At 45.6% G+C, this 15,614-nt stretch overlaps 3 protein-coding genes across 3 annotated transcripts in view; 1 reads left to right on the forward strand and 2 right to left on the reverse strand.

Moving 5' to 3' along the window:
• Window positions 1–10,509, reverse strand: part of CHRDL2 (chordin like 2) — a 45,163-nt gene extending 34,654 nt beyond the window's left edge. Inside the window, exons 1-3 of the mRNA XM_053385129.1 lie at window positions 10,144–10,509; window positions 2,125–2,237; window positions 430–523 (exon numbers count right to left, since the gene is read on the reverse strand). Coding sequence (XP_053241104.1) covers window positions 430–523; window positions 2,125–2,237; window positions 10,144–10,219 — 283 coding nt within the window. The 5' untranslated portion in view covers window positions 10,220–10,509. The remainder of the gene's footprint in view (window positions 1–429; window positions 524–2,124; window positions 2,238–10,143) is intronic.
• The window catches only part of POLD3 (DNA polymerase delta 3, accessory subunit), a 240,208-nt gene that overhangs the window by 93,718 nt on the left and 130,876 nt on the right, over window positions 1–15,614 (forward strand). The window lies entirely within an intron of this gene.
• The window catches only part of PPME1 (protein phosphatase methylesterase 1), a 252,123-nt gene that overhangs the window by 1,843 nt on the left and 234,666 nt on the right, over window positions 1–15,614 (reverse strand). The gene's annotated exons all lie outside the window — the stretch shown is intronic.

A 15,614-nucleotide genomic window follows, 5' to 3' on the forward strand; every position in this document is an offset into this window, starting at 1 on the left:
AACATTGGCAGAGCGCTCACAAGACACTCATATCCCTATCTTTGAGTAGAAGAGATTGCAACTGAAGTCACATTATCTTGCTTGGTAAAAATGCCTGCTTTATTTCCTCACTTAAAAAAAAATTAAGTTCACTTTGGGGGGCTGAACTTATTCCATCCCTACGATTTGATGATATCCACATTTCCGCATCAGTTTTCATTTTGAAAAGTCATGAAAAGTCATCAGCCTTTTACTGGAAATTTCTCCTACCAGAGACACTTCTTTTCCAGCAATTTTGTCTCCTCCCCCCCCCCCCATATGAGGATATTTATCACCAGTGTATTCACACATACATTTCTGGGGAATGGGGGCCACTGCTGTAAATAGCAAGATATAGATATGTATAAGCTGTTTGTGTGCTGTCAGGGAGGGGCATTCAAATCCACTTACCTGGGCACCTAGGACAGCATTGGTGTGGGTCACTGATGGGATTCGGACACTGAAGAGGCGGGCACTGGATTTGGGAGCAGCTGACATTGGTATCCTGCATGGAAAAGGGAATAATCAGTGAGGTTGAACTATTGGCTCAATATCTATCACCAGAACAAATCCCCACCAGTTCTGCTCTCTGACCTAGAAGCTTCAGCCTTTTTCAAGAAGACCGTTCTTAATGCAGCGAAAGTCTTTAAACAGCTCCATGCCTTTTCATTTGCTTTGTTTGACTGGTCAATGTTTATCCAGATAGATCAATCAATCAATCAATTGAATTGAATTTTATTATTTCGGTCATAGACCAGTTCCAGCCCACATACAATATCAAGGAAGTCAAAAAACACGATAGGGATACATTTGAATGTGCAATTAGGTATAACAGGGACAATACAGATATAGCAATATAAATTAAAACTTAGAATCAATTAATAGATCGATAAACAGCCAAACCTGCTTAGTATTCAGTGGTCTGAGTTTGCCTGAGCTTGAGTCTAGACTGAGAATTCCGATGAGCTCCTGTGTTCTGATTTGATAAATGATGTCCAATCACAGAACATTTCAGGATTTGGGCCTCTGCCATTGGCCCTGGAACTCTTGAGTCGTGATTCGCAGCTTGGAAGTTTAGACAGCCAATCACGCTGGGAGTGGGAGTGGCCCAGGCTTTTAGGAATGTATATAAGCAGTTGCTTCACCCCCGTTTCCCAGTTATGTAGTTCAATGAAGGTTCTTGCTGTTATCGCTGTGTCTTGCCTCGTGGAAACCCACCTATACTTCACTGGTGATGAGAATGGGATGCTAGGCTAGGTATGCAGCCTTGGCTAGCTTCCACAAGCTGAAATCACTGCTGGGCAACAGTCGCCTCGGCTGAACTGAAATCACTGACTGCAGCCATAAGGCAGATCAGAGAGGACGTCTGCCAACCCTCACCTCATCATCTCACACAGTGCCGGATTTACGTAGAAGCTGAACAAGCTATAGCTTAGGGCCCCACTCTCTTGGGGACCCACAGAAGAAGGGGAAAAAACTGGATGTACATTTCCAAAATATAAGATAAAAAACAAATAAAACCTACATACAGCAACAGTTTTGTGTTGTGTAGGCTCCTCTGATGTAAGTCATGGGCCCCGCCTGCTAGCCTGCTCCCTAAAATATCACTGGTTTCAGTTCAACAATTACTTTGATAAAATGCATATTTTGTTATGTGCATGGACAGGTTGCATGGCAATATGTGCAAATGGCTTTAGATACCTTTTAGGTCCATAAATTACCATGTAGCATGTATTCAACACAAAAAGCAGTGACAATTTGTTGTTGACAAAGGACAGCTGGACATATAAAGGGCCCCATTACCTTCAGTAGCTTAGGGCCTCATCAAACCCAAATCCGGCCCTGGTCTCACATCAAACACGAAATATCCCCTCCCCACTGCTGTTGCTTAAAACCACAGATACATTTCTTTGTATTTTTTTGGTTTAAAATGTTGTATCACCTATACATTTTCATTTTTAAAGATTATATTACTGTGCTTAGGGATTTTGCACATTAAGCAGCATATACATATTATTGATCATGATGGCTGCTCAGGTCATCGTCGCTCAAAATATCTCATCTGGAGATCCTGCCGCCAAGCCAGCTAAGGATTTCGCGAGGTACCTCAGAGCAGGTGCACCTGATGCAGTACATCACTCCTTGCGGCTCCAGGTAAGGGTGCCAGCTCTCCCCTGCCTTGTACTTCTTGCTGTTAAATACGCAGGAGACATCCGGATCTGGAAATCAAAACATGAGGGTGTCATGTTCAAAGTGGGGAGGGGAAAAGCAACCAGGAGGTAAAGGTAAATGGTAAAGGGACCCCTGACCATTAGGTCCAGTCGTGATCGACTCTGGGGTTGTGGCACTCATCTCGCTTTACTGGCCGAGGGAGCCGGCGTACAGTTTCCAGGTCATGTGGCCAGCATGACTAAGCCGCTTCTGGCAAACCAGAGCAGTGCACAGAAACGCCATTTACCTTCCCACTGGAGAGGTACCTATTTATCGACTTGCACTTTGGCGTGCTTTTGAACTGCTAGGTTGGCAGGAGCTGGGCCCAAGCAACGGGAGCTCACCCCATCACGGGGATTCGAACCGTGACCTTCTGATCGGCAAGTCCTAGGCTCTGTGGTTTAACCCACAGCGCCACCCGCCACCTCATGAGAAGAGAAGACTCCCTGGAAAAGACCCTGATGTTGGGAAATATGGAGGGCACAAGGAGAAGGGGACGACAGAGGATGAGATGGTTGGACAGTGTTCTCGAAGCTACCAGCATGAGTTTGACCAAACTGCGGGAGGCAGTGGAAGACAGGAGTGCCTGGCGTGCTCTGGTCCAGGGGGTCACGGAGAGTTGGACACGACTAAACGACTAAACAACACAACACTTTTTAAAAAATCAGAGTGCCTTCTGTTCACAGGGGATACATAAGAAATTATTGAGCTGATTTTCACAATCCTATGTGAGGCCAACGGAATGAATAGCTTCTTAGCAACATTGGGATTATTGGTTTCTTTGCTGAGAGCATTAAGTAGCCTGGAGATAGTCCGATGAAAACGACAAAGGAAAAGTCAGGACAAAAATGAGTATGTCACAGTCTTGCATAAGGTCATCTCTTCTTTTGTAACTAGGTGAAAAGGTGATGGCCCTGTTAAAAGCTAAACAAGTGTGTGCTGAGCTTGCAGGTTTCGGTTTAAATGCTGCTTGACTCTGCCAAATTTATAGTAAATCAGAAAAGAGTCGGCTGGATCAGGCCAAACCCCATCAAGTCCAGCATCCTGTTCTCACAGTGGCCAGCCAGATACCTGGGGAAACTTGCAAGCACAACCAACATTCATTTAGTGGGTTTTCATGAGTTATTATGGGGGGACGGACGTCTCTTGAGTCACTTTCTCAACGCCATGCATCATTTTACAAACTCCTATCATGTTTCTATCAGCTGTCATGGAGAGCTGCTCTGACAGTCTGTGCAGACAACATGGGCCAATGGTTTGATGCACCATAAAGCGGCTTCCTATGCTTAGCTTCCTTCTCTGGTATTCGCACAGGCAGATCAGCAAAGGCGGAGATACCCATCTGCGGTTGCACAGACAAATTGTGGTTGTGTTTCTCATCCAGAAAACAAGTGTTTCCTCCCAGGGTGTGCCTGCCCTCCAACATTTGTCAGGTGTGCGCTTGATTTACATTCTGAGAGCTCCATAAACACTGAGAATCAGAGGTGCTCTTCCATGAATAAAAACCTTCCAAGCGTCCCTATTTTCCAGAGACGACCCTTGATCTACAGCAGCCGCTTTTCCTTAGGACGTCCCTATTTTCACATGCTGTAGTTATCTCCCGCTTGGACTACTACAATGCGCTCTACGCGGGGCTCCCTTTGAAGGTGACCTGGAAACTGCAATTAATCCAGAATGCGGTAGCTAGACTGGGGACTGGGAGCAGCCGCCAAGACCACATAACACCGGTCTTGAAAGACCTACACTGGCTCCCAGTACGTTTCCGAACACAATTCAAAGTGTTGGTGCTGACCTTGAAAGCCCTAAACGGCCTCGGTCCTGTATACCTGAAGGAGCGTCTCCACCCCATCGTTCAGCCCAGACGTCGTTCAGGTCCAGCGGTTCCCTCATTGCGAGAAGTGAGGTTACAGGGAACCAGACATAGGTGGTGCCCGACCTGTGGAATGCCTCCCTTCAGATGTGAAGGAAATAAGCAGCTATCTTCTCTTTAAAAGACATCTGAAGGCAGCCCTGTTTAGGGAAGTTTTTAATATTTAATGCTATATTGTTTTTAACACTCAATTGGAAGCCGCCTGGAGTGGCTGGGGAAACTCAGCCAGATGGGCAGGGTATAAATAATAAATGATGATGATGATGATGATGATGATGATGATGATGATGGAGGCTATGGAGTTATGCAACCCCCCCCAAGCCAAGGAGATAAGTAACCATACAACTTTTAGAAGACTTCTGAAGGCAGCCCTGTACAGTGGCGCCTTGGTTCTCAAACACCTTGGTACTCAAACAATTTGGAACCCAAACACTGCAAACCCGGAAGAAGGTGTTCCGGTTTGCGAACTATTTTCGGAAGTCGGGTGTCCTCCGTTTTGCGTGTTGTGCTTCCAATTTGAGTGTTACGCTGAGGTGTGTCTGTTTTTGCTATTTATTTTTATGGCTTTTTTTTGTGACTGTGTGGAAGCCAGATCAGCTACTGATTGATTGATTGATTGATTGATTGTGTGACTGCAGTACATTGTTTATTGCTTTCATTTTATGGACCAACCGTGTCGTAAGATAGTAAAATTCATGTTAAATTGCTGTTTTAGGGGCTGTTTTTAAAATTATGGAACGGTTTAATCCATTTTGCATTATTTTCTACTGGAAAGTGCACCTTGGTTTTGGAACACTTTGGTTTTAAAACGGACTTCTGGAATGGACCAAGTTTGAGAACCAAAGTACCACTGTATAGGGAAGTTTTTTAGTGTTTCATGCTTTGTTATGTTTTTATATATGCGGGAAGATGTCTACACAGGGCTGCCTTCAGACGCTGATGTTCTGATTTTCCTGAAGAGCGGTTGAGCAACAGGCTGATGCTCACCTGTTCGGATTTGCAAGGAATCCCCAGGCCTGTGAGAATTGCAAAGTTCATGTTTCAAAAGAGAGGGCTTTCCCCCAGCCTGCAGCGCGACTTCAGAGAGCTAAGACTGATGCCATCATCCCACTGCTAAAGGTAAAGGGACCCCTGACCATTAGGTCCAGTCGTGGATGACTCTGGGGTTGCGGCGCTCATCTCGCTTTATTGGCCGAGGGAGCCGGCATACAGCTTGCGGGTCATGTGGCCAAAAGGACTAAGCCGCTTCTGGCAAACCAGAGCAGCGCATGGAAACGTTGTTTACCTTCCCGCCGGAGCGGTACCTATTTATCTACTTGCACTTTGACGTGCCTTCGAACTGCTAGGTTGGCAGGAGCAGGGACCAAGCAACGGGAGCTCACCCTGTCACGGGGATTCGAACTGCCGACCTTCTGATTGGCAAGTCCTAGGCTCTGTGGTTTACCGCACTGTTGAAGGGAGCAAACCACAATGCACAGCCTATCTCCTCCTGAGCACCCATATTCATTCCATATTCTTTTCTTAGGTGCACCTGAGTAAGAAAATGCGTCCATTTCTATAGGTGCAACTTTGAGTTGGACCCGATGGTTTGACAGAGAGCAAGGAATTTAAGCACCGGAAGGCTGCTGTGGTCTCCAGCAGAGCTCTTCAAGCTTGGGTCCCCGGACATGGTCGGACTACAACTCCCATAATCCACAACCGACAATCCACAATCGGACCAAAAATTAGTAAAAGCATGGGACTGTGTTATAGAATATATGAAAAAACATTGTTCTGGAGTAAATATATTGGTATGTAATGAATGAAGCTTTGCAGGGTTAAAGAAAGTGAAAAATTGTGCAAAAAGCATAAAGATAGAAGTAATTTACATCAGACACAACAATTTAGAAAGATTAAAAATTTTGAAGTCTCAGAACAAAGGAAGGAAGTCAATATGTATATATGTACATAATGATTAGTATGATGATATGGTTTTCTTTGTAGATGTGTGTTCCTTTTTGTGTGTGTTTGTTTTTGGTTTTTTGTCTTTTCTTGTTTGTACTGCTTTGTTTTGGACTCTATGTTTGTAATTTTTGTTGTGATTTTGCATTGAAATTTTTTTAAAAAAATTAAAAAATCCACAACCAACTTGGATGATGGGGTTTGTAGTTGAACATCTGGGGGCTACAGGTTGAAGAAGGCTGGTCTAGAGGATGTAAAATGGTATCTACAGGACTTAAAGGGAGCAAGAATCATCAAACTGTAGAGCTGGAACACATGTGGCAATGTAGAAGCCGCACCACCACAATAACAACCAAGAATACAGATACTCTCACACTCAGCCCAGATCACTGTGGGCCTCAGCATGAAAGAGAGAAGAAGCTTTTTCTGTTCTATGATTTCCCAGAGCTACAACGCTCCTGGCGACTCATGCAAGTGAGCCAAGCCGCATAGTCCTGCGCCACAAGCGAAGGAAGGAAAACCCGAAAAAGGCAAGCTCACACAACTGATCTGACCAGGAGGAGAACCTTATCTCTTTCAGCTTTTGCCTTCTGGAAGAAGGTAAAGGTAAAGGGACCCCTGACCATTAGGTCCAGTCGTGGCCGACTTTGGGGTTGCGGCGCTCATCTCGCTTTATTGTCCAAGGGAGCCGGCGTACAGCTTCCGGGTCATGTGGCCAGCATGACTAAGCCGCTTCTGGCGAACCAGAGCAGCGCACGGAAACGCCGTTTACCTTCCCGCCGGAGCGGTACCTATTTATCTACTTGCACTTTGACGTGCTTTCGAACTGCTAGGTTGGCAGGAGCTGGGACCCAGCAACGGGAGCTCACCCTGTCGCAGGGATTCGAACCGCCGACCTTCTTATCGGCAAGTCCTAGGCTCTGTGGTTTAACCCACAGCGCCACCCGCATCTGGAAGAAGGTACAGGGTTATAAAGACTAGGACTAGCCGCCTGAGAAACAGTTTCTATCCAAATGCGATTTTCATTTTAAACGCAGGGTAAGGTAGTCTTTATGGAAGTATATTATATTCAATTATGGGGTATCAGAATTTTTAGGGGCTAACCAGGCTGGGATATCTCGGGTAGCAGGCTTGTGTGTTTTTGAATGCCTGATGTAGATTTTGTCAATTTTGTTGTTCTGTATGGGACAATGACAATAAAGATTATCGTATCACCTCTCTTTTGTCAGTTTAATTTTCATTTTCATTGCCCGCTGGCCCCCGCCCCACAACAAACAATCTGACTCAACTGAAGAACCAGTTCTGGGCGCCACAGTTCAAGAAGGACACTGACAAACTGGAACGTGTCCAGAGGAGGGCAACCAAAATGGTCAAAGGCCTGGAAACGGTGCCTTATGAGGAACGGCTAAGGGAGCTGGGCATGTTTAGCCTGGAGAAGAGGAGGTTAAGGGGTGATATGATGGCCATGTTCAAATATATAAAAGGATGTCACATAGAGGAGGGAGAAAGGTTGTTTTCTGCTGCTCCAGAGAAGCGGACACGGAGCAATGGATCCAAACTGCAGGAAAGAAGATTCCACCTAAACATTAGGAAGAACTTCCTGACAGTAAGAGCTGTTCGACAGTGGCATTTGCTGCCAAGGAGTGTGGTGGAGTCTCCTTCTTTGGAGGTCTTTAAGCAGAGGCTTGACAACCATATGTCAGGAGTGCTCTGATGGTGTTTCCTGCTTGGCAGGGGGTTGGACTCGATGGCCCTTGTGGTCTCTTCCAACTCTATGATTCTATGATTCTATGATTTTATGACGTGTCTTCCATCTTAGCAGGGTAATACAGGCATCTAAGCTACAAAAATCTGCACCCTGTTGAGTTGATTCAAAACAGATTCCTCCTGTAAGTGAGTCAGTTCACATACTGCCAGGGCGGGAGAGAGAGAAGGAAATCCCAGATGGCTGCAGAAAGGGCAATCATGTCAGCAAGTCCTCAGAGGGAAGCCCTTTCAGATCCTGCCCATTAAATTTTTTCCTTTAGATTGGGACATACATAGCAAAATAACACAACATCCTTCCTTTAAGTCTGCATTTAATCACAGAATTACGGTTCAAAGAATCATAGAATCTTAGAGATGGAAGGGACCCAATGGTCATCTAGTCCAACCCCCAGCAATGCAGGAATCTCAGCTAAAGCACACATGACCGATGGCCGTCCGATCTGTGCTTAAAAACCTCCAAGGAAGGAGAATCCACCACCAATTGTGGGAGTCTGTTTACTGCCGAACAGCTCTTTCTGACAGAAAGTTTCCCCCCGAATTAGTCACAATCTCCTTTCTTGAGACTTGAAGCCATGGGTTCGAGTCCTACCCGCCAGAGCAGGAGAAAACAAGCATGCTCCCTCTTCCATGTGACAACCCTCAGTACATTTCCTCATATCTCCTCTCAGTCTCCTCTTTTCCAGGCTAAACATACGCAGCTCCTTCGACCGTTCCTCATCAGGCTTAGTTTCCAGGCCTTTGGTCGCCCACCTCTGCACACCTTCCAGCTTGTCAACATCCTTCTTAAATTGTGGTACCCGGAATTGGACACAGTATTCCAGGTGGGGCCTTGACCAAGGCAGAAGAGAGGTAGACTATTCTGCTTTGGTGAGAAAGGGATGGCTAGCAGCCCTCTCTTCCTCCACGAATTTCTCTAGAGCAGGGGTCAGCAAACTTTTTCAGCAGGGGGCCAGTACACTGTCCCTCAGAACTTGTGGGGGGCCAGACTATATTTTTTTGGGGGGGGAAGTATGAACGAATTCCTATGCCCCACAAATAACCCAGAGATGCATTTTAAATAAAAGCACACATTCTACTCATGTAAAAACACCTTGATTCCTGGACCGTCCGCAGGCCAGATTTAGAAGGTGATTGGGCAGGATCTGGCCCCCGGGGCCTTAGTTTGCCTACCCATGCTATAGAGCAGGCATAGGCAAACTCCAACCCCACCAGATGTTTGGGACTACAATTCCCATCATCCCTAGCTAGCAGGACCAGTGTTCAGGGGTGATGGCAATTGTAGTCCCAAACATCTGGAGGGCCGGAGTTTGCCCATACCTGCTCTAGAGACATTCCCCCATTCATCGTTGCAACAGCGTCACCTCTGCTACAAATGGGGAGCCGAGACTGAGAGGGAAAGAGCAATTTGATTCAATCCAGTTGCATGAGATCTGACTCAGGGTGGTTGGTGCCCTCCTGACGGCGCTGTTGCAAAGGTGAGCAAAAAAAGTCTCATGCATGTGGCTCAAATAGGGCACAATCCGCACAGAGAATCTCCCTAGCGCAAGCCCCAACTAAAAGGAAAGGAGCCCCAGGAAGAACATCCAAACGGGTATCTCATCAGAGGCACCCCCAGTCGATCATCATGCTGTAGGAGTATTATAGAAACAGGTCAAACCACCTCTTGCTGACTTTATCTCCCTTTGCTAGACGCAAATCTCATAACAGACGCGAATCTCAACATCTTGACAATATTTGCGCAGTCAAAATTGGCACACTGAATGCCCAGGTTTATTTATTATTATTATTTATTTCTTGCATTCATCCCCAAGGGAGCTGACAGGGTTCCCTCTCCCTATTTAATCCTCACAGCAACCCTGCGAGGTAAGTCAGGCTGAGAGGGGCTGTGACTGGACCACCCCCCTCAGGTCACCCAGCGAACTTCATAGCCAGGTGGGGACATAGCTGTCAACTTACAGATTTGAAAACATGGGACCAGCAGCCTCGAAAATAAGGGATCAGCAGCCAAAATAAGGGATTTTCCAGGCACAGGTATGTTCAACTTCTGAGCCCTTCCGAGCCAAAGGCAGAAAGCCCAGCCGGCAGCCAAACAAAGCCTCATCAATAAGGGACAGCGGCGGGGCATGGCGCTGGGATAAGGGACTGTCCCGCCAAATAAGGGACGCTTGACAGCTATTGGTGGGGATTCAAACTCCGGTCTCTGCCAGGTCCTTGGCTGGCACTCTAACCACTGCACCACACACCCTCCTTCAGCCAACAGATCCTCCGCCTCCCCATCCGTTCACCTGGACCTTTCTCTCATTTTTGTTTAAGCCTTTCCATCGCAGTTTACTTACCGGCATCGGTTTCCAGAGTTAAATAAAGGAGCAAGCATCCCAGGCCAAAAATAACCTCTTGGACTTCTGCAACCATTCTTAAGCTGAAGATGCGACGCCAGGAGAGAGCGAGGGAAAGGAGAGAAAAAATGTAGATGTATCCCGATACCTATCTATCTATCTATCTATCTATCTATCTATCTATCTATCTATCTGCCTCTCTTTGGAGAGTTTCTGGAGGGAGCAAAGACCAGAGTCGTCAGCCTGCAGACGCCTTCTTGGCCATCCACCTGGGAGAACTGCGCTGGTTCTTGCCGGCAGAACCAGGTGCCCTGGGCTCAGCAATAATGCCTCCTTCAGGGAAAGCGAGGAACCACTGGAGCACAATTCCTAAAAAATCACCCTTTAAAAACCTCTCTTCTCTCCCCCCCCCTTCCCAAGTTTTCTTAAGCAAAGCAGCAGGAGGGGCTGAAATCCGGAAAACTTTAACTCCTTCATTTCTGAGACTTCTCTTTCTTTCTTTCTTTCTTTCTTTCTTTCTTTCTTTCTTTCTTTCTTTCTTGGATTCTTCTCTCGTTAAATGCCAACAACTATTCAGATGTTTCCATCCTCTCCTCCCTCGTGAGAAGAAACTTGGGAGATGAAGGAAATAGTCCAGCTGGTCTATCTGCACCTTTTGGGGAAGCATCTCAGTCACGTTGCCGGAACGTTCTCTGATGATGATAATACTTATGATGACAATTGCCAAAGCATCTGGAAACACCTTAACTTAGAGCAATGGTTCCTAATCTTTATTGCCGGGGGGGGGGACGACTGACCCCTACTTGCTTCCATAAACTCATTCCCAATGCGTGCTAGAAAAAGCATCGTTCAGAACTGCTGTTTGCATGACCCAAGAAGGAATATAATAACACAACTAAATTAAAAGCAGTAACAATTAACTGTGCATGTATTCAAAATCCAACAAAAACTATTAAATTTAATTACTGTATTTTTCCATGTATAACATGCCCCTGTGTTGTCCACATTTCCTGAGCTTTTTTTCGGGGTTGGGGCTTGTCTGGACTTGTTGAACATGGGGGGGGGGGTTTGAAAATATACATTTCTAAAAAAACCAGAAGCATTTTTACTTGGTATTATAGGTCAGGACATTAATAGGCAAGATGTTAAATTGTTTTTATATGCAACAACTGCGCCAAGAGTACTGTTAGCCCAGAAATGGAAACAAGAAGAAATTCCGACGAAAGAAGAATGGCAGACAAAATTAATGGATCATGCAGAATTGGACAAAATGACAGGAAGGTTTCGAAACCTGCGGGACCAGAGATTTACAGAAGATTGGAAGAAGTATATGAATTATTTGAAGAGCAACTGTAATCAACAAATTACGCTAGTAGGACTACAAGAAGTTTTGTAAAGAGAAATATACGAAGTGTTACAAAGTAGAAAAAGATAGAGATATTGGTTATGAGTTTGAAATGTAATAGGGAAGATAAGAAATGCATACTGAGAGATTAGATTGGAAAATTTTCAGACAAGATTGATGGAAGTCAAAAATTTGACTAAGATGTAAAAGTATGTTTAACTACTGTTGAAAATGATATGTGTGTGTATATATATATATATATATATATATATAATCACTCATCCTCAGGACCTCCACAGCCAAACGCATGCACATTGACGCAGCCACCAATCATCTGCATGCTTGCCAAAAGCAAGCGCCAATCGCCCACTCTATTGCCGCAGCTGCCAATAGCCAGCGCACCCACCAATCGCCCGCAAAAATGCCACTGACAATCGTCTGCTCGCAGCAGCCACCAATCACCCATCCCACCACTCCACCATCCATGTATAAGACGACCCCTAATTTTTTTGCATAATTTTAAAATAAAATAACCTCGTCTTATACATGGGAAAATACGGTAATTCAACAAAACCAATGGACTTTATTCACTGATATTCGTTTACACCTTCGCCGCCGCTGCCACCCCCTTGCCTCTTAGGGAAAGGGACCCCTGACCATTAGGTCCAGTTGTGGCCGACTCTGGGGTTGCAGCGCTCATCTCGCTTTATTGGCCGAGGGAGCCGGCGTACAGCTTCCGGGTCATGCGGCCAGCATGACTAAGCCGCTTCTGGCGAACCAGAGCAGCGCACGGAAACACTGTTCACCTTCCCGCCAGAGCGGTACCTATTTATCTACTTGCACTTTGACGTGCTTTCGAACTGCTAGGTGGGCAGGAGCAGGGACTGAACAACGGGAGCTCACCCCGTCGTGGGGATTTGAACCGCCGACCTTCTGATCGGCAAGTCCTAGGCTCTGTGGTTAACCCACAGTGCCACCTGCATCCCTTGCCTCTTAGCAGCCACTAAAAATCCCCTGTACCCTAGGGAGAAGTACCACCCACTTTCAGAACCACTGAGCTAGATGCTCTTTGAGGTCTCTTCCAGGTCTACGATTATACGAAGGAGCGACGGCATCTGCTCCGGCCTCCCTTATCTCTCACATCTTTGCAGTTTCTTAATTGGCACAAGCACAAGGGTAGCACGTGGCGGCAATTCAGACGGGCCCTGAGGACCACCCCGCAGCGAATCGAAGTTGTGCAACAGCTCGGCTCCTTTGATGGTGAACCTGTCACTTTGAAAAGATCTGCATCGACCTTGAACCCGGGGTGGTTTTGGCAGCCGCTCTGGATTCCTTGTTCCTCAGGCAGTATTCCTCGCTGTAATGATTACGGGTTCGGGATCCGCAGCGTGTGACTGGCACACTCCCTTCCCCAGATTCCAGCCCCCACCCTGCCCCACCTAGACGAGGCTGGGCAAGAGGCCAGTAAAAAGAGGTTAGATTCGCTGGCGATGCTCCCATTGTCAAACGCCCTGGCCTGAGACGGCCACCTGGTCCTAGGGCAAATCTGTAGATTTCTGCATCCCTCAGTTTCTCGTTCTTCCAGTCTTAAATCCAGTTCTCTCCATTCTGTGTTTTGGAGGGGAAGAGAAGAGCCCTCGTGAAAACCCACCAGCATTTTAGCCAAAATTTGTTCCAGTGTTTGCACGTCCGCATGCAATTTTGCAAAAAAAATTGCAAACCAATTTTCCCGAACATAATGCATTTCTGCATGATATTTCCCCTCGTACATTCATTTTTACGTACCTTTTACCCCACTGTGTGCATTTTTGTACACACTGCTTGGCTGGCGAACTGCATTGGAAAATTCAGAGGAGTGCAATTTTTCAGAGAACCGCTGTGTTTTGGTTCACCTATTGTTTCAGAAAATGTGAACTATGTAGGTCTGCCTTATTCCCTCAGGCCTTTTAAAAATTCTAATTACGTTGTAAACCACCTAAAGAACTTTGTTGAGTAGTCAGGATACAAATACTGTAGATCAAATAATGTGTTTTCCCCCGAAACATCGCCATGTCCCCCAATGTTTTCCCCCCATTGGTTTTTATAATGTTTTCTTTATGTTTATCCATTGTCATGCTGTGTGGCTTTACTTTATGCTGGCTTATGACTTTTCATGCATTTTGTAATGAGGTGTAGTTTTTCTTAAAAAAAAAATCAGGGTCTTTTCCAGGGAGTCTTCTCTTCTCATGAGGTGTCCAAAGTCTTGGAGCCTCAGCTTCAGGATCTGTCCTTCCAGTGAGCACTCAGGGCTGATTTCCTTAAGAATGGATGCGTTTGATCTTCTTGCAGTCCATGGGACTCTCAAGAGTCTCCTCCAGCACCACAATTCAAAAGCATCAATTCTTCGGCAATCAGCCTTCTTGATGGTCCAGCTCTCACTTCCATACATCACTACTTGGAAAACCATGGCTTTAACTATACGGACCTTTGTTGGCAAGGTGATGTCTCTGCTTTTTAAGATGCTGCCTAGGTTTGCCATCGCCTTTCTCCCAAGGAGCAAGCGTCTTTTAATTTCGCGACTGCTGTCACCATCTGCAGTGATCATGGAGCCCAAGGAAGTAAAATCTCTCACTGCTTCCATTTCTTCCCCTTCTATTTGCCAGGAGGTGATGGGACCAGTGGCCATGATCTTCGTTTTTTTGATGTTGAGCTTCAGACCATATTTTGCGCTCTCCTCTTTCACCCTCATTAAAAGGTTCTTTAATTCCTCCTCACTTTCTGCCATCAAGGTTGTGTCAACAACTCATACATACAAACAAACCCACCTCCATTGACAATTAAACTCCTATCCCCTTACACAAAGAAAACATAATGATGAGTTGCGCAGAGTTGGCTAAATTGACATACAAATTGCGGGACAAGGACAACTGTGACTTTAAGGAAGAACGGGAGCTTTTTACCAGTTATGTAAAAAGACAACAAAATGAATTGGGCTCCTTGGCAGGTTTTGAATAAACATACACAAATTTATGGGTTGATAACATGGTAGATTGATAATGTAAGGATATGTATAATTTTATAACATGCAGAGAATAATATGTGCTGAGAAATCAGAGAGGGGAGCTGAGGGAAGTCTTGGAGGGGAGGGTTTGAAGAGGGGAAAGGGGGGGAAATAATGAATACTATATGTTTTGATTATTTGTTATGATGAAATTGTTAATAAAAACTTTTTAAAAAGAAAAGAAAAGAAAACATAATATAAAAATAAAAGACTTCCTTTATTCTGTAAATGGCCTCCTTATTTCTTTTTTGTGTCCTGTTTCTTTTATATGTGATTATTACCATTTTTCCTAATTATGACTTAAAAAACTACAACGTCTCCTATAGAAATTAATCGAAACAAGTCCAGGTGTATATTTTGGGACACTGCTTGGCAAAGTATTCTCTGCAGGTTGGTGCTGTTAGCAGAAGGCAAACTGAGGTCAGTGGGTTGTGCCCCTGTTTGCCTTAATGCAGGGATGTCCGACTGCGATCTATAAAAAACTGGCAGTGATCTACCCATTGGTAGGTCTGGAAGTGATCTACCCAGCTTTTTTAAGGGACCAAGTCTAAATTGTCAACCTTTTTTTAGGGGGGACAGCTGATACTTCTGCCGCTTTTCTGGTGGGGCTGCGACATAAATCGATAAACAATAAGTCATCCCGCTAGTGGAAACTCCATCTTCTGTTCTTGAAATTGTGCACGATAAAGGACAGAGGGAGGGGGCGAGGTCGAATGCTCCTCCCCCCCCCCGCCGCGGATGAAAAAGAGCCAGCAATCGACCGCGATCGACTTCTAACAACTGGGGTTCAACCTGCCGATCGCGGTCAACCTGTTGGACATCCCTGCTTTCATGGATCAGTCTCCAGTGGGTTGAGCATTAGGAAGAACACATGGGTGCTAAGAGCATTTGGACCGTGCAATCAATACCCAAAGGCTCTGTCTTGCTGGCGTTCTTCGCAGCTATCTGCACTGAGCAGGAGGTTGGAGTCTCAATAGCCTTCGGGATGAACCAAACTCCATAATGCTAAGGTTCAACCAAGTTTCACAGATACCTCTTCAATCTTTTCCTGCTTCCCCTTTCTTCTGTTGCTTCCCGAATGAAAGT

Source organism: Podarcis raffonei, chromosome 4, assembly GCF_027172205.1.
Source record: "Podarcis raffonei isolate rPodRaf1 chromosome 4, rPodRaf1.pri, whole genome shotgun sequence".
NCBI classification, from domain to species: Eukaryota; Metazoa; Chordata; class Lepidosauria; order Squamata; family Lacertidae; genus Podarcis; species Podarcis raffonei.